Source organism: Mustela erminea, chromosome 1 (genome assembly GCF_009829155.1).
Source record: "Mustela erminea isolate mMusErm1 chromosome 1, mMusErm1.Pri, whole genome shotgun sequence".
NCBI lineage: Eukaryota > Metazoa > Chordata > Mammalia > Carnivora > Mustelidae > Mustela > Mustela erminea.
The window spans coordinates 18,476,300-18,504,243 of NC_045614.1; the positions used below are offsets into that span (position 1 = coordinate 18,476,300).

Sequence of the window (27,944 nt, forward strand, 5' to 3'; positions counted from 1 at the left end):
TGGAAAGAGCAGGCTTGTGGGGACACTGACCAAGGGGGCAGCCCCTCGTCTGTAAAGAGCTACCACAACAGTCTTTTTCATCCATTCAGTTTACGCCATAAAAATAAACAGGAATGTTAACTATGCGTCATTCCTTGTGTCTTTTGTTCTCTGTGCTGTAGAAATATGTATTCTGAGTTATGGACTGTCGTCCAAGCCATAAAGCAAGATGTCACTTGAATTCCTTCGACACACACACACACTCACACATAGTGTAGATTACCTTCTATAAATGCTATTTTTAAGAAAAAAATCCAGCAAAGAACACTGGTTCCCAACACATGAGTGTGGTTTAAGGGCCCCAAGAGGGGAAGAAGCCATAAAATGTCCTAATAAAAAGTTGCTGGCCTCTGCCTTTGTTCTAAGTTGTTTTCTAGACCAAGCCTTGGGGCAAAGGTATCTATTAAGAAGGAAAGGCCAAGAGAAGAACTTTTAGCTATAAATGTCTGTATGGGGGAAAAAAAAAAAGAAGAAAGATCTCAAATCAATAATCTGATCTTCCACCTTAAGATACTGGAAAAAAGAAGAGCAGGCTAAAGGCAGAGCAAGCGGAAGGAAGGAAGTAATAAAGACCAGAGCAGAAAGGAACGTAACCGAAAACAGAAGACAGAGAAAAACAATGGAAGCAGAAGTGGGTTCCTTGATAAGATGAACAGAATTCACAAACCACAGATTGACAAGAGAAAAAGCTCCAGTCACTATGATTAGGCATCACAGAGGAACAGGACTACCAAGCTTCCAGAATGAGAACAGACTCTAAGGGGCTATTGTGAACAACTCTGTGCCAACAAATGAGATAACTTATGTGAAATAAGAAAATTCCGAGAAAGACCAACCATCTTTGTTGAGTCAGATGTGCCCTTCCTGAAAGAGACCATCAAGTCCTAATGCAGGGTACCTGTGAGCGTGACCTTATTTAGAAGTAGGGTTTGGGGGCATCTGGGTGGCTCCATCAGTTGAGTATCGGACTCTTGATTTTGGCTCAGGCCATGATCTCAGGGTTGTGAGACTGAGCCCTGTGTCGGGCTCTGTGCTCAGTGCAGAGTCTGCTTGAGATTCTGTGTCTCCCCTTTCCTCTGCCCCTCCCCCAGCTCACACGTGCTCTCTCACTCTCTTTCTAAAATAAATAAAACACATTTTAAAAAAGATTTTATGTATTTATTTGACAGAGAGTGAGAGAGCACAAGAGGACGAGTGGCAGAGGGAGAGGGAGAAGCAGACTTGCCTCTGAGCAGGGAGCCTGACCCAGGGCTTGATCCCAGGACCCCAGGATGGTGACCTGAGCTGAAGGCAGACGTTAACCAACTGAGCCACCCAGGCACCCCTAAAACAAATAAAATCTTAAAAAGAAAAAGAAAAAGAAAAAGAATGGGGCACCTGGGTGGCTCAGTGGGTTAAAGCCTCTGTCTTCAGCTCAGGTCATGATCTCAGGGTCCTGGGATCGAGCCCCGCATCGGGCTCTCTGCTCAGCGGGGAGCCTGCTTCCTCCTCTCTCTGCCTGCCTCCCTGCCTACTTGTGATCTCTGTCAAATAAATAAATAAAATCTTAAAAAAAAAAAAAAAAGAAAAAGAAAGAGTTTTTTCAGATGTAACCAAGTAAATGCGGTCACCAAGGGTGGGCCCCAGTCCACTGACTAGACGTCCTTTCAAGATGACCAAGTGAAGACACAGAGATTCACATACAGGGAAGAAGGCCATGCAAGGACGGAGATTACAGCTGGAAGTTAAGGAACGCCGAGGGCTGTTGGCAAGCACCAGATACTATGGCAAAAATATGAGCATTGAGGGGGCGCCTGGGTGACTCAGTGGGTTAAAGCCTCTGCCTTCGGCTCAGGTCATGATCCCAGGGTCCTGGGATCGAGCCCCACATTGGGCTCTCTGCTCAGCAGGGAGCCTGCTTCCCTTTCTCTCTCTCTCTGGCTGCCTCTCTGCCCACTTGCGATCTCTGTCTGTCAAATAAATAAATAAAATCTTTAAAAAAAAATATGGGCACTGATAGTGATTCTAGTAAAGGCTCAGATGGAAGTGAAGCATGGTAGAGAGAGCTTCTATCATCTTAGAAATACATATATCCTCATGAGCATAATAGAAATACAAACGTTGGGGTTCGTATTTCTGGGATCTGGGAACTTGGGAGGCTCCATTGGTTAAGCAGCCAACTGGAGACTTCAACTGAGGTCATGATCTCAGGGTCCTGGGATCGTGCCCCATACCGGGTTCCACGCTCAGCGGGGAATCTGCCTGAGATTCTCTCTCTCCCTCTTCCTCTGCCCCACTGCCCTCACTCATGCTCTTTCTCTCTCTCTCTCAAATAAATAAATAAATATTTTTAAAAAAGAAAAAAGAATATGAATGTGAAAGGTACTTCTGGTGAGGCCTCAGAAGGAAATGGAAATGGTAATTTACTGGACACTAAAGAAAAGGCGATCTTTGTTAGAAAATGGCAGAGAGCTTGCTGAAGGATGTTCTACTGTTGGTAGGTTATAAAAAAAAAAAGGCAGATGATAGCAAGAGTTGGTAAGGATGCTGAGAAACCACACCCCTCAGGCACTGCTGGTGGGAACATACAAGGCTGCGGCCTGGCAGTTTTCTGCAAGGTTAAATACGGAGTCTACCACGTGGGCCCGCAATTCCACTCCTCTATATATGCCCAAGAGAAAGGACAACGTGTCCACACAAAAGGCTGCACACGAATGTTCACAGCAACATCATTCCTAGGAGCCCCCTAATGCATATCCCGCAAAAGCCCATCAGCTGAGGACCGGATATGTTGTATGGGGTACATCCGTCCAACAGGATACGGGACAACATAACGGGATGAAGCTCGGACACTTGCTACCACACACATGGACCTTGAAAACATGCTAAGTGAAAGAAAAAAAACACTAAGTCACACACAAAAAAATCGCATAGTGTATGATTCCGTTTATATGAAATATCCCCACTAGGCCAGTCCACGAAGACACAAAACAGATGAGTGGTAGCCTCCAGCTGGGGGGAGGAATTGAAAGGAAATGGAGGGATGGGGTCAGGGTTGCTTTTTGGAGCAATGCAATGTTTGCGATTAATTGTGGTTGTGGTTGCAGAGCTGTGGGACTATACTAAGAACCACTGAATTGTACGCGTTAGGTAGGTGAACCAGATGGTATGTGAATTATTTCTCAATAAAGATGGTATTTAGAAAGAAAGAAAGAAACAGATAAGGCCGTGAATTGTGGACTGAACTAAGGAAAAAAAAAAAACACACCCCAGTGTTGAAACAGAAGGCTAGCCCAAGGCTGTTTACCAGAACCCAGGAAAAGAACAAAGATAAACAAAGAAGAATGATGACTAGATCACAGATATTAGGAAAAGTGGAAAGATAAAGAAGAGAATTCACCAGCATCTAGGAAAATAATCAGATTAACTACAAAGGGAAAAAAAGAAACAACTGGGGTGGCCTAAGGCTTCTGTGTGAAGCCCAGTGTTAGAGCCGGGACTGAGTCCCTGCAGGGCGCACCCCGGTGGAAACATGGCCACCGGTCTCCATGACTCCCAGCAGTCCCAGCTGCTGGGAGCCTACAAGGCGGTCAAAGGAGCTACAGGAGGGTCACAAAAAGTGCTTACCCTTTTCAAGAGCTCACCAGTTCTCCCCCAAACTCCCTCCTTAACACTCAGTAGATAAATATTTAGTGAGTCCCTACTGTGTTGGACACAAGGAAGACTCAGTTCCTGCCCTCACGTGACCCAGAACCCCTCCCAGGGGCGGGAAACCCGGAATGGTTCTGGATGCTTGTCTTCTTCGCAGTTATCACTTTTTTCCCCTTTCCCACATGTTGGTTCCTTGCACCTGGTCCAGTTCCAACCACAGGGCGGGCTGGCATAAATAGGTGAATAAATGAGTAAGGGGCCTGCAGATCCCTCCACTCCTCTTTCTTGCTTGGCTGCTAGCCACATTCCAGGTGTCACCTTACCATTCTAGTGTCACCTGGAAAGGTGCCACTGCGGGCACCTCTCACTGGTCTCCCTTCTCCAGCCTGTCCCCCTTCCTCACCCCCAACAATCCGTTCTCTATGCCAGCTGGGGTGATCTTTCTACAATTCAAATCTGCTCTCATTACCAGCTTGTACTTCAGGCAACGGTGGCCTCGCCTGTTTCAGAACAGCCCTCCAGGGAGAGCAACTGGAAAAGCCAGACAGAAAAAAAAAAAAAAATTAATTTGCTTGATATTATCATAGAGCAACAAGGCGGAGAGGCCGTGAGGGGCCGAGGTCTTGGAGAAAAGGGAAGCCCAAAGATAGAAACCTGGTACATGGCATCATTTCTCCTTTTGGGGTTCTGTTGCTTTGAAAGTGGCAGTTAAAAGGATGAGAAGCTGGGGGTGAGGGAGATGGGTGAAGGTGGTCCAAGGGTACAAAATTCCAGTGATAAGATAAATAAGTCTTGAGACATCTGGGTGGTTCAGTTGGTCAAGCGTCTGCCTTCAGCTCAGGTCACAATCCTGGGATCATGGGATTGAGTCCCGCATCAGGCTCCCTGCTAAGCAGGGAGCCTGCTTCTCCCTCTGCCTGCTGCTCCCCCTGCTTGTTCTCTCTCTTTCTCTCGCTTTCTCACACACACACACAAATAAATAAAATCTTAGATTATACATACATAAAAAAAGATAAATAAGCTTTTGGGATATAACGTACATCATGGTGACTATAATTAACAATACTTTGTCGTATATCTGAAAGTTGCTGAGGGGAGCCTGGGTGGCTTGGTCAGTTAAGCATCCACCTTTGGTTCAGATCATGATCCCGGGGTCCGGCATCGAGTCCCAGGATTGAGTCCCGCATTGGGTTCCCTGCTCAGTGGGGAGTCTGCTTCTCTCTCTTCTCCTCCCCACCACTCGTGCTCTCTCTCTCACTCTCTCTCAAATAAATGGACAAAATCTTAAAAAAAAAAAAAAGAAAGAAAGAAAGAAAGTTGCTGAGAGATCAGATCTTAAAAGTTCTCACACACACATAAAAAATGAATAACTATGGCCGTTGACAGACAACTTATTTTAGTAATTTCGTAATATATAACTCTACCAAATCCTCGTTTTGTGTACCTAAAAGTAACACACTGTTACATGCCAATCATATCTCAATAAAATCGGGGTGAGGCGGGGAGGAGGAGAAGCCAAACAGGAAGTAGGGACTGAGTAGACAGAAGCCTGGCCGAGCTGGCAACCATGTTGGGCTGAGGGGCCAGAAACAGAAGCTTGGGCCCACAAGGTTTTCCATCAGAACCTTACAGGCCACATTCTAGGAGAAGGAGGAAGACCTGAACATTGATTGCCCTCTACAAAGATCAAAACGCAGTTTAGCAATTGCTCTATGCCTGAGTCGACTACAGTAACCCACCCCAACCGGCTGCCCAAAGTGAAAGTTAATCCTCAGGGGAGAGCAACATTCACCTGGGCCTAAATTATGTCCAGCACGGTTCATCCAAAACGTCCAGCTCCCAGTCAAACATTGGGAGCGTATCCAGAATACATAAAGAACTTCTAAAAACCATCAAGAAAAAAAAGGCAGACAATCCAGTCTGGAAGAAAAAGAACGAAAGACCTCACAAAAGATACCCAAATGGCCAAGAAACAGACTAAAAAACTACCATAATTAAAATCTGTGTGTGGGGCTCCTGGGTGGCTCAGTGGGTTAAAGCCTCTGCCTTCGGCTCAGGTCATGATCCCAGGGTCCTGGGATCAAGCCCCGCATCGGGCTCTCTGCTCAGTGGGGAGCCTGCTTCCCCCTCTCTCTCTGCCTGCCTCTCTGCCTACTTGTGATCTCTGTCTGTCAAATAAATAAATAAAATCTTTAAAAAAATAAATAAAATAAAATAAAATAAAATCTGTGTGATACTGTAAATCATACTTAATATAAAAGTAGATGAAATAAATCAACAGGGAAAAGATAGATGGGTGGTTATTGGTAAGTGAGTTAACTGGAGAGAGATCAGTTTTTAAGGCTTATGTTGGAACACTAGAAGAAATTTTGGTTGGTCGAGATAGTTAAATTCAAAAGAAGGAAAGTCAGGGGGGAATCCAGTCCCTAAAAACTGAAGGAAAGTGAAGGAGAGAGCTGCCCCAGGGCCTTGGCACAGTCGCCCTGGCTGAGCTCTGCTGAGCCCAGGAGCACCAAGCAGCAGAGGGTGGGGGCAGTGAGGGTCCGTGGGGATGGTGAGCAGATGGGGATAGTGTAAGCCGGGCAAGGGAGGGGCAGGGACCGCAGCGGAGGGTGGGGGCACCAAGCAGCAGAGGGCGGGGGCACTGGGGGCACCCAGCAGCGGCAGGCGGATACACTGGGGGCACCGAGTAGTGGAGGGCAGGCATTGGGGGCACCCCACAGCAGAGCGCGGGCACTGAGGGCACCGAGCAGTGGAGGGCGGGGGCACTGGGAGGGCAGCAAAGGGCATCTGATTACCGCGTCGATCTCGTTGAGGACCTTCCACTGCTCGTACGGCACACCCAGGGCCTCGGCTGTCTGGATGGTCCTCTTCATCTGGCTCGTCCAGACCTTCAGGTCCTTTATGTTCTGATCACGGATGAACTGGGCCAGACTTCTGGCGAACTGAAATGCATCAGAAACAAATTCAGACTCACAGGCCCAAGGCAGCCCTTCAAAGGACCACAAAGCCATAGGGCACAACAGAATCATGCCACCCAGCCTCAGAACAGAGAACTGACCTCCTGCGAGCACCCACACCCGCGAGCGCTCTCGTTACACGTTCTTACCAGATGCTCCGAATTCCAGTTGTGAAGTATTATGCCCCTCGCCATCGCCCACCTCCCAACCGGATGGCCCGGACCACATGGCCTCCCCACAGAGGCCTGAGCATCTCCCCCAGACTGCGGGGCAGCCATCAGCTGCATTGCAGGGACTTGGGTCACTCCCATAACGGCGTGCCTTTCCAAGGAAAGGGGCTCAGCTGGTGATAGCTCACATGGAAGCCAGAGATCCAAGCGTGGTGCTTGGTGACCTTCCCTACATGATAGGAACATTCCAGATTGAATGAAGGTCATCCACCTTGATTACACATGAGCTACGAGAGCTGGAGCCAGGCCCGTTGAACACATGCATACATGCACCCAGCTGCCCACGGCTCCCCCCACCACCCCTGAGCAGGCCAGCTCATGTATACACACATGCACTGACCTCCCTGCCCCGAGGGGACAGGCCCGGGTCCCCGCCGATCCGGCCCTTGAGGTTGAGCTCGCTTTCCCCGTGTCGGCAGAGGTAGATGGAGCGGGGGGTCACGTGGATGTTCATGAGGTAGTACACGATGCGGCTCTGGATGTGGTCGGCCACGCGGTTCACCACGTAGCTCTGCCCCACGTCCATGATCTTGATGTAGGACAGATCCCTTTCCAGAGAGAAGGGCGACAGAGACAGGTGAGTGTGACTGCGACCCCGAGGGCTCAGCCTGCCAGCCACAGAGCTGTGTCCTCCGGACCACCACGCTTGAGATCACGACACACGGGACGGGCAGCGGATGTGCAAGTGACGGGATGAGGAGGGAGCAACACAACACGTGGGACATCCAGACAGACCCCGTGAGAGGTGCTCAACACTTATTGTGTTTCCAAAAGGTGACATCGAAAGGGTCAGTCATACACATTGTGACTGTCACCCCAGCTCTGTGGCCCCCAGGCCCCACTTGCCTACCTCTGAGCTCTTAACGCACAGTCTGTAAGGTGAAGAAGAGAGAGTTTTTTCCAGGCCTGACCTTGAGGTAGCTGGCAAACCTTCTTCACCTCCGCTCCCCTGGCCAGCCACTCCTGGACCTGCCTCTCCTTCCCCCAGGAAGCCTGCTCCTGTACCCCAGCTCAGCCGCTTCCCTTGCTCGCTCAGGCTGGGCAGCGGGGCGGCTGGGAGAACCCGCTCACTCGTCTGTTTATGTTTGCTGGGTGTTGGGGAGACAGCAGGAGGAAAGGCGGGGTTTCTCGGGCATTGTGCTCTGGGTTGGCCTGGGGAGGCCGTCTGAAGGTTCTTAGCTGAGTTCTCACTGTCTGGCCTGAGGGCCTGCGTTTAGGTTTAGGGTTGTTACACAAACACCAATAAAAACAGCAGCAGCATCAACTGAGGAATCCGACAGGAGCGCTCCATCTGGCTAAGCCCCTTTCGTGCAGTCACGTCACAGAACCACAAGAACCACTGTTTTGGGGTGACTGGAGAAACACAAAAAACCACAGAGGCCCAGGCAGTGGGTGCCAACTGGCCTGGGCTGGCCACAGACACTCAGTAAGTGTAGGAACTGTTCTGTAAAGACGCCCAGAAATCATCTCTCTTCCAGGCGCCTGTTCCCCCTGGTTTGTACGCACGAGATGTTCTCATATGATCATACAGGACCCATGCCCACGTTTATATCCCAGACGTTCAGGTAATGCTGCATAACTTACCCTGTCGCCTGTGTCTTGGCTATGATCTGTGACTATGCAATACTTTACCAGGGGCCACGGTGTTACTGACTTACCCCCGACCCCCACTAGGCTGTTACACAGAAGTTGGTGAACTATGGCCAACAAGTCAAATTCGGCCCACAGCCTGTTTTTGTAAATAAAGTTTTATTGGAATAGGAGTCATGCCCATTTATTGACATATTGTCTATGTCTCCTTTGCACTATAATGGCAGAGTTAAATAGCTCAACAGAGACTGTTCCCAAAGCCTAAAATATTTGCTACCTGACCCTTTACAGATAGAGTTTGCTACTCTAAGAGCCTTAACTGCATGCCCCTTGCGTGTCTGAAGACCTTCCCCACCCAACACTTACTTTTGCTGGGTTTGCCATTCCAGAAGGAGTCTGTGGAGCTAACCAGCACAGGCCACTGCCAGCTGTATGTAGACAGGATCTGGGCGCTCCCCCCACCCCCACCGCCTTAAAACACAAACTGTGCACTCACAGAACATGAAATGTTTGCAAATGCCCTGTGGGAAGGCCCTTCACACAGAAATTAGGCTTGATTTTATAAGAGAATAGCAGAAAATTCTTTCTTCCTTTTTTCTTCCTTTCTCCCTCCCTCCCTCCTTTCTTTTTATTTTTTTAAAAAGATTTTATTTATTTATTTGACAGACAGAGATTACAAGTAGTCAGAGAGGTAGGCAGAGAGAGAGGGGGAAGCAGGCTCCCTGCTGAACAGAGAGCCCGATGTGGGGCTTGATCCCAGGACCCTGGGATCATGACCTGAGCCAAAGGCAGAGGCTTAACCCACTGAGCCACCCAGGCGCCCCTGGCCCACAATTTCTGCCCAAAGGGAAGAACAAGGCCAGACCATCTCTGCCTGTTGGGGCCGCCCTTCAGCCACCACGCCGGCGAGTCATAAGGAGGCAGCCGAGCGGGACCCCCGCCCACCACCCATCACAGCTGCAGAACACAGTGCTCGCCTCACTCACCTGTCCAGGTCCTCATCCAGCGACTCGTACGAGTTCTCATAGCACTCAATGCGCCGCATGAAATCTTCCGTGGCCTCGTCACTGTCGTGGTTCACGTAGTCAGGGCTGCCCAGTTTCACTTGCTGTCGGACCAGGCACAGAGCAAGGACACATGAGGGCTAGAGGCCAGGCAGGGCCAGAGACCAAGGAGGATGCTGGGCGGGGGGTGAGGGGATGCTGAGCCAGAGGCCAGGACAAGGATGGGGGCATGAGGCTGGAGGCCGACGCCAGGAGACTCTTCCGTTAGGAAGAGTCCAGCAGTCCCCCGGTCTTCATTTCCACACTAGTGCCAGCAGACTACTACAGGGCAGCTGAAGGGGGGAGTCCTCATCTTTGTGCCACAGCGGGAGGTGAGGCCACAGGGGCGAAGGGCCTGGAAGCCCCTTCCCAGCTGAACCAACTCCCCCAACCCAGATGTTCATTCCTTGGATAAGGAGATAGGGTGTAGGGGAGAGAAGTCAAATCTCTTTCTCTTTCAAAATATAAACATCGCTTCCTACCCCCCACTCCCTACCTGCAGAGGCTGAAGTTCCTCTCCCACTGTCCAGGGAATGATGGTGGGGAAAGGGAGGGGAAGGCAAGAGGAGGGAGCAAGAGTGCACGCCCCCCAGCTACACGGCCCGCTGCAAGGGAGAGTCTCCGATCACCTGACCTGGCGTTGTACAGCCTTCCCCTGCCACACCCAAAGCTCAAGAAGCCCAAAGCCAGGCAGGCCTAGGCACTGGCCCAAAACCGCAGATGGACTTTGCTGTCCCACGCCACCTCCGCTGCACTACGATCCCCCACAAGGTCAGAGACACCACTCACCACGATGTTAGCAGCTATGACCTCGGGGTCCACGCAGATGGACTCCACAAAAAAGGTCTACAGCAAGGACGAGGCCGGGCAGGAGGGAAGGAACCACAGACACATTCAGGGCACTGGGCCTGGCTCCACGGAGCTCCCACCTCCCTGAGGGCCAGGCTGACCCCAGAGCCCTTCTTCTGGGGTGGGGACAGGCTCGAGAAGCCCCAAACCAAACTAGGTGCCACCCTACCCAGAACCCTCCCACAAGACACCCACTTCCCTGGAAAGAAAAGCCCAGGCGGAGAGGAAATAGTAACCCCTATACCCCACATCCACCCAGAAGCCCACCTGCCTGACCCCCGCACACATCAGGAGGCTGTGACAGGGACCTGGAGGGTCCGAACCCAACCGAGGAGGTGGACCAAAGACGCCTTACCTTGTAGCCATTCTGCTCCCCAAAATTAAAGATGGTCGCTCTCCGTTCTCGGGTGGTATTCGTTGCATCAAAAACCTAGGACCAAACCAGGGTTAACTCGGACTCTGGCCCCAGAGCGGGGGAGGTGGGAGGCCAGCCAACGGCAGCTGCACAGGGACCATTTTTCTCACGGGGACCAGCTGGTGCCCAGGCCACCTGCCTGGCCAGTCTCTGCAGGGCCTGGGCCAGACCTCCCCTTCCTTGAGGAACACGCCTCAAGGAAGCTGGAAGGAGTGGGTGCCTGTGCTCCCGGCAGGCACTCAGTCCGTGCTTGGCCAACAGGACTTCCTGTAAAACCAGTTAAACGTGGAGTGCGGAATCCCCGTTTATCGTCACTCTACCCTGAGACTCCGCAAAGACAGGAAAAGAAAAAGAAAGAGAACAGGAGAGATGTTAGCAGAATTCTAGGGACTAACTTAGAGAAACGGAGAAAAACAAACACAAGCCCTCGGCCAGCAGAGCACACCCACCTGTATGGAACGGGGAGCATCAGGAAAGGGACTCAGGGAAAAGGGACAAGTGTGCAGTGGAAACAGGGGGACTGCCTGGTGGTGAAACTAAGAGCAGGTGGAGCCCCAGGCCCTCTCCCTGCCTTGTCCAGCCAGGCTGACCCGCCTGCGCCTCCTTGTGAACCGCTGGGACCTGTCCATGTGCCCTCAGGAGTGACCCATTCACTTGCATGTCTAAAACCAGGTTTTAAGGCATCATTTAAAAAAATTTTTTTTTTACTTATTTATTTGTCAGAGAGAGAGAGAAGGTGAGCACAAGCAGGGAGAGTGTCAGGCAGGGGAAGAATCAGGCTCCCCACATAGCAAGGAGTCTGATATGGGGCTCGATCCCAGGACCCTGGGATTATGACCTAAGCCAAAGGTAGACACACCCAACCAACTGAGCCACTGGGTGTCCTGAGCATCATTTTTTTTTTTTTTTAAGATTTTATTTATTTATTTGACAGAGAGAGATCACAAGTAGGCAGAGAGGCAGGCAGAGTGAGAGGGGAGAAGCAGGCTCGCCACTGAGCAGAGAGCCTGATGTGGGGCTCGATCCTAGGACTCTGGGATCACGACCCGAGCCGAAGGCAGAGGCTTTAATCCACTGAGCCACCCAGGCGCCCCCTGAGCATCATTTTTTTAAGAGGGCATTCAACCAGGGCTCATGGGATGCTCCAGCAAAACCTCAACGTGAAAAACAGAGACTACATAGAAAAGAATAAAACGAACTGTGAAAAAATGAAGATGGGACAGGGAACAGAAAGAAATGTCAAACAAAAACAACAACAACAACAACAACAACAAAAAACCCTTACAACTATTATCTAAAGAGAGATACAAAATACTGTAAGAACCTGAAACAGAAACAGAGTTCTAAAAAACTGGAACACTCAAAGATAAGAAATGTAGAATTTAGAGATTAAAATATGATCACAGAAATTCCTTAAAAATTCAACTGGATAGGGACGCCTGGGTGGCTCAGTTGGTTAAGCAGCTGCCTTCAGCTCAGGTCATGGTCCCAGGGTCCTGGGATCGAGTACCACATCGGGCTCCTTGCTCGGCAGGGAGCCTGTTTCTCCCTCTGCCTCTGCCTGCCTCTCTGTCTGCCTGCGCTCACTCGCTCTCTCTCCCTCTGTCTCTGACAAATAAATAAATAAAATCTTAAAAAAAAAAAAATTCAACTGGATACTTGTACAGTAATGTTAAGAAAATAGAACACAAGTGACAGAGGTAGGAAATCGGGAGAGAAAAAAAAGATAACTGGGGCTCGGGTCCAGCATGAAACCACCAGGAGTTCTCGAAAAAGCAGCTCAGAAAATTGGGAGTGGAGCAGAAAATCAACTGTCAGAAACCGGTGGGGGTGGTTTATTAAAGCAATATGACATTTTCCCTGACCTATTAGAAAAGAGTTTCACATTAGAAAGGGTGGCCCTGGGACCCAGCACAATGGAGGAGACCACAAAGCCGTCAAGTTCTCCCCAGAGAAAAGGACATGAGCAGCCAGCCCCAAGAGACGAAACTTTTGGGAAGATCAGCAAATCAGAACGCCATGAGGCTTTTCCACACTACTCTAGAAGCCAACTCTACAACAGAGCGATGCTGTGGAAATTCTAAAGGAAAAATACTTCCCACCTAAACCCAACCATCAGACAGGAGGATGAAAAGCCATTGCCAGACAAGCAAGATCTCATGCAAGGTAATTCCCAAGTACCTTCCTTGGGAAGCTACTGGAGGATGAGCTCCAACAAAACAAGTCAGTGAGTCAAGGAAAAAGAAGACACGGGGGCCAAGAGCAGGGCTTCAACTGGGGAGCCAGGACGTGGGAACTCCTGAGACCAAGAAGGGGACTGAGTCAGGTAGAGCTGGGATTAAGAGCTGCAGGAACCACACCTCCAAGAGGAAAAAGGAAGGAAAAAGCAGTTCCTGTGTTCTACTGCATAGGGTGAGGAGAGGGGCCTTTCCTATAGACGCCCAGGCTCAAGCTGGCCCCACCCATCCCTCTGACGGGAGGGGCTAGCACATTGTTGGAATTCCATTACCCAGGATTCAGCAGGTTCCAGGAACAGCCACTAAATGCGCGGCAGGATTCTCTCCAGCCCAGCAGAAATCACACTTGATCAAGACTTAGGTAACGCGATCACCACATGTAGTGACCGACAATTTGAGTATCCAGAAGGGAGACCTACTAGGTCAAATGCAACCACAAGTCCAGAGGGAAATTCCCAGCACACATCCAGCCTGCGGCTTCCTTCTGTATGGCGACTGTAGACTTCCTCTCAGGGCCTGGCACCCAGGGGCTGCTGTAACCACATATACCCTCCCCTCCCTGGCAGGCCCCTGACAAGCAAAAGGGTGGATGTAGGCAGGCTTCCCACATGTCACTCCCAAAAGACACTGGGATGTCCCACTCACCGCCACATGGCCCCCCTCCTCACTGAGGAACCGCCGGACGTCACGGAGGGCTGCCAGTGCACACTGCCTTCAGAAGAGAAAACACAAGGTCAGCCCCGCACCTGACCCTGGAGGCAGGAGGGCCACAGAACATGACACATCCTACCCTGACCAGGAGGGGCCCAGTCCCTGGGGCCCCTACCCTTCTCAAGGTCTCTTTCTCCTTGAGGTCCTTTTCAGTACTTTTGCTAACTCTGCTCCTATAACCCGAAGGCTATGTGTTCCTGGCCATTGGGGATATATATATAATTTTAAGATTTAATGAATTTATTTATTTGACAGAGAGAGAGAGAGAGAGAAAGCACAAGCAGGGGGAGCAGCAGGCAGAGGGAAACCGAGAGGCAGAGGGAAAAGCAGACTCTCAGCTGAGCAGGCAGCCCAACGTGGGACTCGATCCCAGGACTCAGGGATCATGACCTGAGCTGGAGGCAGATGCTTAACCGACTGAGCCACCCAGGCACCCCCAAAATAAGCACTTTTAAAACCAGATGATTCTTTGTGTGTGAGCGCTGGGGGCTGGTGGTAGGGAGAGAAAAGACTGTTGCTGGCCCCCAGGGCGACATTACACTTAATATTCCATTTGCTTTCCTGGAAGAGCGAATATGTGAAACTCTTATGGAGGAGGGTGCTGTGTCTCTGCCTCTTGCACTTATGTCCACGGACCCTCTGGAAGACGAAATCTTCCCCATGACTAACCATCAACTATATTGCCTTCAGAACATCTCAGCCTTTTGGTTTATTGCTGCGAAATGGGCTGCCATACGTAAGGTCTTCCTCATACTATCCTTTTCTCCTCTAATGTCTGGAGACAGGCAGATCACTCAAGCCTTTTATCTATTACCTGCACTTTTTTTTCCCCCAAAGATTTTATTTATTTATTTGACAGAGAGAGATCACAAGTAGGCAGAGAGGCAGGCAGAGAGCTGGGGGTGGGGGTGGGGAAGCAGGCTCCCCGCTAAAGCAGAGAGCCCGATACAGGGCTCGATCCCAGGACCCTGGGACCATGACCTGATCCGAAGGCAGATGCTTAACCATATGAGCCAAGCAGGCACCCCTACCTGCACTTTCTTGATGCAAGAGTAAAGTTAGAAAGTTAGATGTTCTTCCATTTGTTTGATCTTCGGATTTGGTACACAAACCTGCAGCACATCCAGGGATGGAGCTGTGGGGCCTTTCACCAGCCAGGCCCCAGGGCCTGAGCATGAAGGCACAGGCCAGGCAGAGCAGGGGGCTGGCCGCTGGGGTCAGGGGCAACTTGGTGGCACAGCTGAGTCCAGGTCCCCAGAAGCAGTTCTGCTCCTATGCCTCTTTGTGACCTTTTTGCACCCCAGCCAGTCTTTTGGTTAAAACTTTAAAGAGCTTTCTTCTGGGGCACCTGGGTGGCTCAGTGGGTTAAGCCTCTGCTTTTGGCTCAGGTCATGGTCTCAGTGTCCTGGGATTGAGCCCCACATCAAGCTCTCGGCTCAGCGGGTAACCTGCTTCCCCTTCTCCCTCTGCCTGCCTCTCTGCATACTTGTGATCTCTCTCTCTGTCAAATAAATAAATAAAATCTTTAAAAAAACAAAAGAGCTTTCTTCTGCCAAGAAAAACCCTGAATTCTGAGAGTCTGGGCAACACACTGCTGGAGCCATTTCTGGCCAGCTGTGTGAATACCCTGGATCCTGGACTAAGATTGGCGGGTTGCTCTGGCTGAGGCAACACCCGGTGAGGGGGATCTTGGGGCTCCAGTGGAGACATGGGACCAACTGCCCGGGAGCCCGAGCGTATGGGGGTGTGGGTGTAAAGCAGGGACGGTCCTGTGGGACTGAGCCCTTCCCCTGTGCAGACTGATGCTAACTCCAGGTGGACCGTGTCAAGACAGACCTGAATAGGATTGTTAGATGCACAAGCATGTGCCCACGGGCGTATGTGCACGCAAGCTCATGTGTGGTAGGAGACTAAGTGTGCCCGATGGCACGTGTGTTCACGTGACCTGCATGTGCACATGTGACTTTTTATGCCTTCCCTGGACCTTCCATGGTGCCCGGTGTCAGGGACAGACATCAACATTGTGTATCCCCAGGGACCTCAACAACATGTTGGGGTCACCCAGGCCTCTGGACAGTCTAGCCTTCCCTTCTCAGGCTTCCCATTTTAAAAAGTCTGATCCTTCTCCCTCTTGCCATTTACCTGTGGGCATTTTGGGCTGGTTATTGGGAAATGGTCCTGAAGCCCAGGGGCCAGAGCTAGCCTTCAGATCCAGGAGAGAGGGTTTCCAGGAATAGCCAGAGGGCCTGCCTGCAGGGAGGCACCAGGGAACCCCCGCACAGCTTCTCCCACTGGGGCCTCTGTTCCTTCTGGGCCACCCTAGCCTAGCTCCCCAAACTCTCCAAGTCAGCGTTTCCCCCTCTGAGTTAATCCCAATACTCCTACCTTCAGGAGGCCTGAGCAGAATTACTGGTGGGCCCTGGCAGGGCCAGCTCCCTTATTCTTCCCACAGACACTCTGGATTTAGACAGGCCTGGCTTCAGATTCAAACCCTGCGTGATCCCAAGCAACACCATCACTTTCAGACCATGCCTCCCCATCTGGGGGAGTGAGGTGACACCACCGGCCCCCACGCAGGAGAGGACAAACCAGCTAGTGGGTGCCCACAGCTTGAAGTTGTTGCAGAACTGGCACTGAATACAACCTCTGACCTACTAACTGGGTAACACTAGAAAGATGGACACGGAAGTCTTCAGTGGTGTGGGCTTAGATTCAAGTCTGGGCTCTGGGCAGAAACGTGTTATCTCGTGTGAGACTCCTGAGCCTCAGTTTCCTCACCTGTAAAATGGGCAGGAGGAGTGACAATGGGCAGCATGCGCCCAACACACAAGCGGGAGTGCAAATACCAGTCCCCTCCCTTTTGTCTGGGTCACAGAGAGTCTGCCCCCAGTTTCACCCACAATTGGGCCACAGGCCTGAACAACAGACTCCCCTTCCCCTTCCCTGGTGCTGCTGCACCGGGGCCACACCCCACAGTGGGGAGCTCTTGCCCCCTGGTGGCCAGAGCCCGAGCAGGCAGCCTAGTATCCAGGCCTAGGCCACAAACACAGAGCTTCTGGCCTGGTGCTCTGCTTGATTTGGGGAGGTCACTAGAGCTGGGCCAGCCTCTGCTAAATGCACTAGCACAATGGCCAAACCCCAAGCAAGGGTAAGGAGACTTCTTGATCCCTCAGCTGACACCTGCCAAGAAGAGCACAGATCCCCAGACCACCAGTTGGTGTTCTTGGTTCGAGTGTGAATGGGGCGGGGAAGGGAGGAGGTCTGCAAATTCCCATCTCATGAATGAGAACAGGAGGGTGAAGTCTGAGCCACTTGAAAGCAAAGCCGAGGCCTGTCCTACACATGCCAAGAACATGCTAAGCAAGTGTCAAACATCCTCCAAATATACAGTTTATCAGGGAAAGGGTAGGAAGGGTGCGGTTCTGGGCCCAATCCTTCCCACTCTGTGCCAGAAGGTGGTCCCTCTCCCACTCTGCCCCATCGCGGAGGCCTGTGTCCCCGCACCCACTCAGGCTCCCATCCTTATCAGAGGCCATGCCCAGGGCTTGGGGTAAGCAAGTGAGAGGTCTCTGCAGCCTGCCCATGACCTGTCCTAGGTCTCCTCAATCTCTCTGAAGCCCCGTCTTCCCCTCCCATAGGATGTCCTTACTAAGGTTTCATAAATCCCAGGGAGGGCCAGCCGCCAAGGTGCCACCCTGGGGCACCTGGGTGGCTTAGTAGGTTAAGGGTCGGCCTTCGGCTTAGGTCCTGATCTTAGAGTCCTGGGATCGAGCCCCACCTCCCGCTCCTTGCTCAGCAGGGAGTCTGCTGCTCCTTCTCCCTCTGCCCCTCCCCACTGTCCATGCTCTCTCTCTTTCTCTCTGTCTAAAAAAGAAATAAAATCTTAAGAAAAAGAGGCCCTATACCCTTGCCTATTGTCCCCATATCCCCAACCCCACCACACCCTGAGAGATCAGAAGACCAACCCTGTCATAGCCCAGTGGGGCAGAGCAAGGCCAGGGCTCAGGAGCAGCTGGGCATCTGGGCTCCAAGGTCTTCTATGTATACACACATAATTACACACGTACACACTCACTTCCTGATCTTCAGGCCCTCTTCATTGTCTGGAAGGAAAAACTCAAAAGACTTGTACGTCTTGACCATATCCCGGCGATACTGGCCAACGTTGAATTCTGGGGGAAAGAAAGGCTCAGCTTTCACACAGCAGCAGCCCTCCCCAGTTTTGACCTTGACCCACCCCAGGCCAGCCTTCTCTCTTCCCCTCCCCTCCCCCACAAAGCCCCCAGGCCCCCTTGGAATCCCAGGCCAAGTCTCACCTCGGGTGGGCACACCAATCCAGTTCAGGTAGCGAGTCAGCTTCTTAGAGATGTAGGTCTTGCCCCGGGCGGGCAGGCCGACCATGACAATGAGCGTTGGGCAGTTGGTCATGCAAACTGAAAGGCAAGGAGGCGGCGTCAGATAAGGGCTGGGACACCTCCCAGTAGGCCCCTACCTCTGCTCCTGCCACAAGACATCAGATGGGCCCGCCAGTCCTCCTGGCCTTAAGACACTGGTGTCAGCCACCACTGGCATAACCCTGCTGCCCAGGCCTGTCTGGGCTCCAGAAGCTGCAGCAGAATCTCCTCAGCCCCTTATCCTGATGGGTACTGCGGATATAAAGCTGGACCTGCCCTGCCCCTGAATGAACAGGCAGACAAAGACAAAGCCCGGGAGACAGTCAACGCCCACCTGTCATCCGGGAATCCACACCCGGCCGCACTTAACCTTTTCAGCATTCCTGCCAGCACAGTTCCACTGCTTATCCTCCCCGCTGGGAATTTTGCCTCATCTGGTACAAAGCCCGGCTCAAAAGCTGCTTCTTCAGGGAGCCCTGCCTCCTAGCCACCTCCATAGTACCCTGGCACACTCCTCAATCCTGGTCACCGCACCCATGGGTCTGCCCCCTGCACCTGACCACTTGGAGAGAGAGCAGCCCTGCAGCGCCAGAGCCGTTCAGGATCACGCAATCTGGCACAGAGTTGCTGCTCAAAAACTGTGGGGTGAAGAGGGGGGAGCAGCATCTCAAAATTCCCCAGGGTGAGTACCACGGGGCTAAGACCAGAGACCCAGAACAATGTCCACGAGGACTGTCCCTCGCACAGCCCACCTGCCACCATCCCACATGCCGGCTGGTCAGCACCCCCCCCCCCAGAAGTTGCCGAGGCCAGAAGTGGGGACGGGTCTGGACACAGCATCCCCAAACCCTGGCCCACTGGGACAGACACCAGGACAGCAGAACTACCAGCCTCACGTGATCCAGCTCAGCTTTCAGTGTGGCCTCACCACAGAAACCTTAGAAAGCTTCCCTTTCACTGTCCCCAGCACATAGGCCATGTGAAACCACAGCAGACAGACAGGTGGCCCATGTGGGGACCTGTCACTGTCCCTCTTTTGCCCCCGGGGCTCTGCAAATGCCGTCTCCTGGCAGCCCTTCTTGGACAGCTTGCTGGGCCCTACCCCTCACTGGAGTTGGAGCACAGAGGCCCCAGGGGCAGCCCCGTTTGGGGCTCAGGAGTCAGGTCTGGGTTCCCATCTGGACTCTGACAATGACTGGCAATTCTGAGCTTTGGTGACCTCACCTGTCAAATGGGATGAGAATCGCTCAGTGAGGCCCCGCACTATCTCCAGGTAAAAGCCAGAGTGTATCTGGGAAGCCAGAGCCACCTGCCCCACCCTGAGATGCAGGGGCACCTCGGCATCCACTGCCCTTGGGACCTAGGGCGCAGAGGCATCTGTCCGTCTCCAGGCAGGTCCCACAGAGAACCAAAGGGCCCTGCTTGCCAGTAGGGGCTGCAGCGCTCCTGGACTGGACATGACCTTTGGACAGATGTGACCCAAACCTTAAGCCTCGGGCGTGGGAAGGACAGGATCCCACAGAATACAGGCTGACAGTGAGCAAGCAGGAACTTGCAGAAAAACCTCAGCATTGGCTAAGGTGAGAGAAAAGCAAGTTAAGCAAGGCCCTGTGTCCTGAGGGCCAGTGACACTGGGGCCTGTGCTGTTTGCACAACAGCTGGCCAGGGCTCGCAAGCAAGCAAAGTGCAGTGAGTCGGCCGCTAAGCACAGGGTGGTAGGGGAGCCTGCACACCCAGACTGCTTCCCTCCTTCCCACTGTTTCCTGAAGGGCTCTCCCAGGCCTTCAGGAGTGGGGTTCTACACCCCCTCTTCACATCTCCTATCTTCCCAGAGACAGCCCTGGCCTCCTCCCCCAGTGTGTGGTGACAGGATCCCCTCCCTGGCCCCATGCACGGCCAACTGCAGAAGGCGGGTAGGGCGGTCCACGAGGGCTGGGAGCAAAAGCAATAAATTACCTAACAACACCATTCCTCAAGATAAGCTCCCAAGGAAATGACCCAAAGAAAGCTCAAAGTACACGTGTATTTGCAATAGCTCTGCTTACAACAGCAAAACATAAGCAAGCTAGCAGAAGAGGAATTACTAACTGAGGCCCACAAGAGGGAACACACTACCAGGCCTGAACAGAGAGCATAAGCACCAGGGAAGCTGGGGTTCTGGGCCCCTCGAGAGCCTCAGCACTGGGCAATTAGGCAGCAGAACATGAGGCTTATGTGCCCAAGGAGATTTGCAGACATGTCCAATCAATGTACTTCACTGGTTCCTTTTCCTATAAATTTGCTTAGGGCCGCAAGAGCCCTAGGAATCAAGGGGCCCGAGACAAGGCTGGTGCTATCCTGTGATGACTTTCTGGTAGACCACCTCAGGGGCCACTGCAAGCCCTAAAGAAGGTTCCAAAACTGCACCTGCTCCTGAGCATGTCTCCTTGGGCCAAGCTGGGGAAGGAAGAACTCTTTAAAAGAAAGCAATCTGGCACAACTGTCTTGTTCAGAGGGGACAGAAAGTCATCTCCCCTGTTGTCCTGTGCCGATTCCAGTCATGTCCTTAGCCAAGAAGTTCTTGCTACCTTATTGCCAAAAAAGCTATCTCAAGTGCCATTCTTTCTGGCATGCTCTGAGTCCTTTCTTCAGCCCCTGCCCCACCTGTCCCCAGTGCTCCTCCAGGGCTGAGGTGAGGGGTCAGTGATGAAGAAAGGTAACAGGTTCCACGCCCTCATGTGTAGCCTGAATTTCCCCAAAGGAAAAAGAATTGCTAACGGAGAGTAGGGGTAGAAGAGGCACAGCCAAGCAGCCTCTGGTGCCCTCAGAGGCCAGGGACTAGGCACCCAAAGATAACTGACTGCACAGCACAGACCAGCCATGGGCCTCTACAGCCTCTTCTCTATACAGCCTCTGATCAGGTCAACTTCCACCCATCCCCCACCCGTCCTTGGGGTCTTCCACCAAGTTATAAATTACTACGCAGGGGGTAAAATGCTACATGGCTACATGCACAGGCTCTGGGGACTGTGGGTGCTGCCCAGACAGGTTCCATGTTCACTCATGGCTTACTCTCCGCTGTGAACTCAGGGACCTTCACCCGGGGCCCAAATCCCCATATAATCTGCAGGTCTCATCTTTGGTTTCTTAGGTGCCTCCTCCTCCAGGAAGCCCTCCTGTGCTGGGCCAGTCCAGAATCTCACCTACTGTAACAGCCTGAGACAGGGCCATACACAAGCCCCTGTGCTCAGGCCAGAGCCGTATTTTCACCACATCCTTGGAGCTTGGAGAAACACAGGCCCCTCCCCACTGAGCCTCAGCATCTTTGCCATCTGGAATGGGGGTTGGCTCAGCTGATGCTTCAGTTCCTGACTCTGAGGTACTGAGAAGCAAAGAAGGATGGTGACGAAATGACAGCACCACCTGCCACCACTTATCAAGCATCTCCCCTTGAAGAGGCTCACAGCAGCTCCTGGGAGCAGGGACGATGACTGTCTCCATCCCACAGATGAGGAACCCGTGGCCTAGCAAGGAGTATCAGCTCCTTGCCCAAGGTCACAGAGCTGAGCAACAATGTGGCTCTTCAAAGCCCAGGTTCTGACTTCTTGCCCTTTATGTAATAACAGTGGCCACCCCCTCATTAGGACAACACAGACTGGCTAGAAGCACAAGGGCAAGGGGCCTTGGCCTTGGCCCCTCCACAGAAAAGTCTGGAAGGAGGGCTGGCTAGGCAGTCACCATTGCCTCTCAGGACCAAGTATTGACTGGAAAGCCATGGCCCCAGGCCAAAGAGCCTGATCATCACCTAAGAATCCTTCCAAGACCTAGATCATGGTCAGAGCCATGACCCACCAGAATGCCTGGTCAAAACCATGGCCACCCCCTAACAGGACCTAGTGTAGTAAGAGACACACACAGCCCACCCATAGGACTTACATCTTGGTCAAAGCCAAGGCCTCCAGGCTGGCCTCAAAGCCAAACAAGAACAGAACACTCTCTCCTCCCTTATCATGCCCAAGCAGAGGTCAAGGAGTACAGAGAGACCTTAGCACATCGCACAATCTCCTGATCTCCATTTCTGTATCTGTTACCCAAGTTGGACGAGATGTTCTCTGAGGTCCTTGCCAACTTGTAAATTCATAATAATGTTTGCTACTCCTAAAAAAACAAACAAAAAACCCCTTTGTTTTTCTTGGCAATAGGAGGTTGCAGACTCACTTAAGGACAAGCAGCAAGTCAAGTAAAGTGGATTAAACATCGGGATCCCAGGAAAGGTGAGCCCCTTAACAATCCCACGAATGTCAGCATGTCTCCTGGACGTTTCCCCCTCTAACGTTACCATTCCCCCACAACCCTGCGGGGTGCACGTACCCCATGGACACAGAGACAGGTTTATATGAGACAGTGTTCCCACCTTCTTCATCCTCAACACAACTGCACTTCCCTGAACTTCTTCCCAAAGCTTGGTTCAGCCCCAGAGGTGGGTAGTTAAGGCCAAGGGGCCACCTTCCTCTCACTGGAGGACTGGCGCACCTTTGGGCCTCTGAAAGTTCTGGGCTCAGAGAGGTCAAGCGATTTCCATAAGGCCAACATAGCTCAGACACGGTCCACGCTCTCTGGCCTGAAGTGAATGGTAGGGGGAGGCTCCGAATCCTCCCCAGGCCTGACTTGGTGGTTAGAGACTCGGATGAGAGCGGGCCGGCGCCTCCTGGAGGTGATGGTAGCCAGACCTAGTCCTTAGCGAGGGGAGACATGGCCACATATCTGCCTCCGCCCCCTGCTCTGCCACACCTGTGCCCGGCTCTCGACCAGTTCCTGCTCCCCTACCATCAGCCACGGCTGCTTCACCTGTTCCCGGTTCCCCACCTGTTCCTGGCCCAGGCCGCCTGATCCACCCATCCCCGGGCACCACCCTGCCCTTCTCCACGGAGCCCGCCTCACCACGGCGCTGGCAGGCGTGCAGAGCGGGCCGCCCATTGCTGTACGGCATCCAGATCTTCTTCAAGGGGTTCTGGGTCAATTCCCGTGGGGACGCCATACCCTGGACTTGATGAGTCGGACTGCGCGGTTTCCGACCCAGCAGCCGGGCCACCTCGGGCCACTCGAGGCCCCGCCCCTCGGCCCCGCCCCTCCTCGAGCGGCGGAGACGCCGCTCCAACTCCCGGCAGGCCCCGCCCCAGAACGAGTAGGCCCTACCCCAACAGAAGAGGGCCCGGCCTCCGACTACGCATGCCCAGTCGCCTACCAGCCGGTTTTGTACCCGGCAGGCCCGCCCTTCTCTCGGGGATCGAGGACGCGCATGCCCAGCTCCCCACAGGTTCAAGGCCAGGATGGTGCCGAACCTGCCCGGGATGCAGAAGCCCAGCACGCCCGGCCGGACCGCGCAGACTTGCATCGGCCTCATCCACCGCCTTGCCCTGCACAGCCTTGCCCCCAGGCACCCTGGTTCTGCTCACTGCTACCACTGATCTGGGCGGGCGTGGGTGGGGGCGGCCAGGAGGGAGGATCTGCATGCCAAGGAGCTGCGCCTGCTTGACCCGCAGGTCTCAGTCAGGACCAGTCTGGTGGCCCCTGCGTTATGTCAGTTTCAACCGACGCACCACTGAGCCGCCCCTGAGCCGGGCGTCCCGACCCAGGACTCTTCCTCGTCCACTGGAGTGACCGGCCCAACCACGCCAGAAAATCTTTTACCTCATGGACAGGGACATCTCAAAATTGTTTCCTCTCTTTACCTTGGCCGCTGGGGAACTCAGGCTAAACTCCAGCCCACCTGGAGCACATGAGCAGGACCTTTTAACCAAGCTTCTTGGGGACTCCCTGAACTCTGGCACTATCTTACCTCTTACAGGATTTCACTTTTACCAATTAAATTGTAAATTGTAGATTTGCATATTTTAAAATTAGGAAAATAGAATGTGGACATCATTGACCTGACAGGATTCTGGTATAGATTAAAATGTGTCAGTGTCTGAGAAATCCATTCTGAAGCACATAAGCAATACCATTTGTATTACTTATCTCTCTCCTGTCTCTAAGAATGCAGTGGAAGCAAAGGGCAGGGGAGAAATCCAGAAGTTCAGGAACCCTGGGTCTTCTTTGTCTCCTCAGCCCAGCTTCTCCCAAGTTCTGTACACTTTCTTTCCTGGGGCCCCACTGACCCTGCTCAAACCTGCCCTCTAGCGATGTCCTCCACCAAAGCCCCAGACAGGATCATGGCACCCTCAGGTTCCCTCTGCCCAAAGTGGGCCAGCCAGGAGCCAGGGCTAGGGGCACGGAGAAGAAGGCTCCACCCAGCGCACCCCAGGTGTGGCACCCCCTCCTTCTGACCTCCCTGCCACACACTTGTCTCTACCCTGCACTTCAGAGCCTGGCAAGGACCCTTCAGATAATTCTGATACAGATGTCTTGCCCCCTTCACAGGAGATGAAGTTTCGGGAGGCAGAAGCCCACCTAGACCCACCCTGAAACCAGCTCTAGCCCCCTACCCCGGGGAGGAATGCCCTGCTCCAGCCAGAGCTGAGCTCTTCCTCCTTCATCCTTCTCTGCCGTGTTCAACGCCGCCACCCCCACCACCCACGAAAAGACAGCTCCGAGCACACCCGTGGGCAGGTCCTGATGAGCAGGACTTGAGACAACCCGCCCACTTTCCTACTTCTCCAAAGCCACTCATTCTGTCCCTGACACAGGCAGTCTTGCTGTCTGTCTCCTAGCCATTGCCAAGGCCATCTTGGGGCCACCTTGACCTCAGAGACCTTGTCGCCACCCACCCACGCCCTGTCCAACCACGGGAACTTATTGCAAAAGCTACGCGCTCTACCATCCACAGACACCCAGCACTTCCTCCGGCCCGCCCATTCTCCTCCTCAGCCCTCCTGGGATGTTAGTCAAAGGCTGGGGATAGGGGGTAGCCAGAGCAGGGCAGGATGCCAGGGTCATTTCAAGGAAACTGTCCCCACACCCACACCCAGTCTGACCTGAGCCTCCCAGGAAGAGGGCAGCTCTGTACCTCCCACTCTTCCCTAAACAGTCTGACCCTGGGCTGACCCAAACACACCTTCCCAAGTCCCCATATCCAGTGGAAGGCCACAGGTTACCAGCAAGAGAAGCATGGGGCTCCTCCCCAAGGCCAGAGTCTACCTCTGCTCTAAGAATATTCTTCATCTCCCTGCCCATTTCTCAAGTAGGAAACTGAGGGAGGGGAGAAGGACCCAGGGTCACAGAGCCAGCCCACAGTGCAGGATGGACTCAGATGAACTCCTAGCCCTTCAAAACCTCACCTCCCATATCTTCCATGTCACCACATTTCCCACCCCTACGCCTGGGCTCTGGTTTATTCCCTCCAGGGCTCTCTTGGCTTTCTGCTTCCCCAGCATCAGTAGATGCCCAATAGAACAGCCAACCTTTATGGCTTTTCCCACCTTCGGCATCCCAAAGTGATGTGGTGGAAAGTGTACTGGGGCGTCAGCAGGCACTGGTGTGTGACTATGGGCTCAGCCTCCCTGTTCCTCCATGAAGCTGTCTGGCCTGCCCGTTGTTAGCTCCAGTGGTGCCCTCTGCAGTGACCTCTGGACCTCTCTCCAGTGTCCCTGGCTACAAGCTCTAGGGTGGCTGAAGTCCTAGATCCTCAGTTCTCACTGCTCAAACTCTTCCTCATCCCTGTATCTGCTGGTCAGTTCTGGCCAGACTTTGCAGCATAAAGGCCCAGGGACCTCAGTGAATGCCACACAGACCCACATGCCGATGCATGGAAGCATGCACACAGAGCCCAACGTGCACGCACACTAACAACCCGTGCACTGACAACCCAGGCCTGCACAGAGACAGGCAGGCTGCAGGGGCCGGCTGCTCTCTACTGCCTCCCTTCCCTTTGATTTCCCTCCTCCTCTCCCCTCTGCTGCCACTGGGAGGTTCAGGGAATTCCCAGGAGCTCCAGCTTCCTCTGGACACTTCAAGCCAAGGATCATCCCCGGTATCTCCCTGGGCCCAGAGCTCATGGGGGTTGGGGATGAGGTTCCAATTTGGCGGTATGGAGCCATGCGACTGAACAGCCTGTGAACCGTGGCCCGCTTGGTCTGACTTGCTGATTCCAGCTGGCACAGAGCACACAGTAGGTGCTCAGAGTGACTCAGGGCCAGCCGAGGCACACAGTAAGGGCTCAGAGACGTTCATGACCAGGGCAGAGCACAGAGTGGGTGCTTAGAGCAGTCAGGATCCACACAAGGCACACAGTAGGTGCCCTAGAAATTCTGGTTCAAGGGCTAAAGCCACTTCATATGAAAAATTTCCCAAATGAGCCTCTGGGCCTCCCCAAGATGATGTGTGACCCCTCAGGGGGGACCTGGACAAACATGACCCCTTGGAGGCCAGCAAAGGGCAGAGCAGGAGGGCCGCAGGCAGCTCCAGCTGGCTGTCCCTCTCTCTGGGCTGGAGGGAGAAGATATTTATAGTTCCCCCTTGACCCAGCTCCCCCCACTCCCCTGCAAGGCGACGGTGTTCCCCGCTCCTCCTTGCCACTGACAGGCTGATGCCCCCTCAAAGCACCCCTACACCTAGAGAGACCCCCCCAACACCCTCGCACCTCTTCCAGCACCACCCCCACTGCGCCCTGGTCTTTCCCCCAATCCCCTCCACCCGCTCCCCGCCGCCCATGCCTACCCCGCCTGCTGCTCCCTGACCCGGGGTCCGTCAGGGCGCTGCCTCCCTCCTCGCCTCTGTCCATCCTGCAAGCGAACTGGCCCTGGGCCGCCGCCCCCTGCAGCCTGGAGCCGGGCAGCCCCGCCCTCCGGGAGCGGAGGGAGCTGCGGTGTGCCCCGTGTGGCCCCGCCTTCCCAGCCCCGCCCCCGGCCCGCCCCCCAGGGCCTCACAACTTGAGAGATCAACAGTGCCCCCAGCCCAGGCAGCCGTGCTCCCGCCCTGTGTGGCCTCCCTCTACAGCCGGAGCAGTCCTTACTGCCCAGGGTCTGCCCTTGTCTCCAGCCAGAGCTGTCCACACTACCTACAGTTTCTGCCCCATCTGCAGGCAAGCCTGTTCACACCGTTCAGAAGGTTTGTCCCATCTCCAGCCCCACAATGGAGCTGGTGGCGTGAGATTAGAGAAAACCTAGTCCTTCCACACCTAGGGGACCAGGTTGGTGAAGTGGGGCGGGGGTGGGGAGAGTGGGCAGAGCAGCAGGGTAGCCAGCGGTGACTCAGCCCTTGACTGTCCCTGCCTGGGCGCACACGACTGTGATCCTCGTTCATCCCATTCTCCAGGCATGACGTTTATTGAGCTCTTTCCTGCATGCCAGAACCTTCACGTATACCGTCACCACGTGCTCACGAGAAGCCCGCTGGCATCACTGTGCTCTCCAGAGGAGGAAGCTGAGGCTTGGAAAGACGAGCACCTTTGCTCCGGACAGTTGGATGAGGGAGGTGCAGAGCTGGCTGTCCCAGTGCAGGCTGGAGTCCCAGCAGCCTGAGCCACATGTGTCCAAGGGCCACGGCTGGGTGTGCAGGCGTGTGGGTGGGACAGTGCCTGGCTGTGCGTTGAGTGCGCTTCATGCTGGTTTGGGGGACAAGCCCCTGTTCCTCCCCGCCCCCTCCCATGCCCTCACCTTGCCCACACACAGTCACAGTTGTCAGAGCCACAGAGAAGCAGTCATCCATGCACGCACACGCCTGCCACAGGGCAAGGCTGCCCCCGCCACAGACTTCCCGAGTTCTGCCACCTGTGCCTGGAGATGCCCCTGGCGGCCCCTTCATCTGAGATGGGTGCTGCCTCCGGGAGCACAAGACATGTGTGTGACCCTCCACAGGCACCTCCCTGTGTGGTGACCTCTGGGGGGTGGGGCAGACCTGTAGGTCTGGTCTCAGGCAGACTGAGATAGG

At 53.6% G+C, this 27,944-nt stretch overlaps 1 protein-coding gene across 3 annotated transcripts in view; it reads right to left on the reverse strand.

Moving 5' to 3' along the window:
• PFKFB4 (6-phosphofructo-2-kinase/fructose-2,6-biphosphatase 4) overlaps nt 1-26,856 on the reverse strand; it is a 35,081-nt gene extending 8,225 nt beyond the window's left edge. The window contains exons 1-9 of one of the 3 annotated variants that reach the window (XM_032318863.1): nt 26,733-26,856; nt 18,021-18,137; nt 17,780-17,876; nt 13,639-13,705; nt 10,697-10,771; nt 10,282-10,338; nt 9,436-9,557; nt 7,200-7,407; nt 6,468-6,614 (exon numbers count right to left, since the gene is read on the reverse strand). In XM_032318863.1, the coding sequence (XP_032174754.1) occupies nt 6,468-6,614; nt 7,200-7,407; nt 9,436-9,557; nt 10,282-10,338; nt 10,697-10,771; nt 13,639-13,705; nt 17,780-17,876; nt 18,021-18,137; nt 26,733-26,796 (954 nt within the window). In that variant the 5' untranslated portion in view covers nt 26,797-26,856. Of the gene's footprint in view, nt 1-6,467; nt 6,615-7,199; nt 7,408-9,435; nt 9,558-10,281; nt 10,339-10,696; nt 10,772-13,638; nt 13,706-17,669; nt 17,735-17,779; nt 17,877-18,020; nt 18,138-23,018; nt 23,218-26,732 lie in introns of those variants that run through there. The other 2 variants (XM_032318854.1, XM_032318868.1) reach the window with 2 other exon arrangements.
• Nucleotides 26,857-27,944: the final 1,088 nt, after the last annotated feature.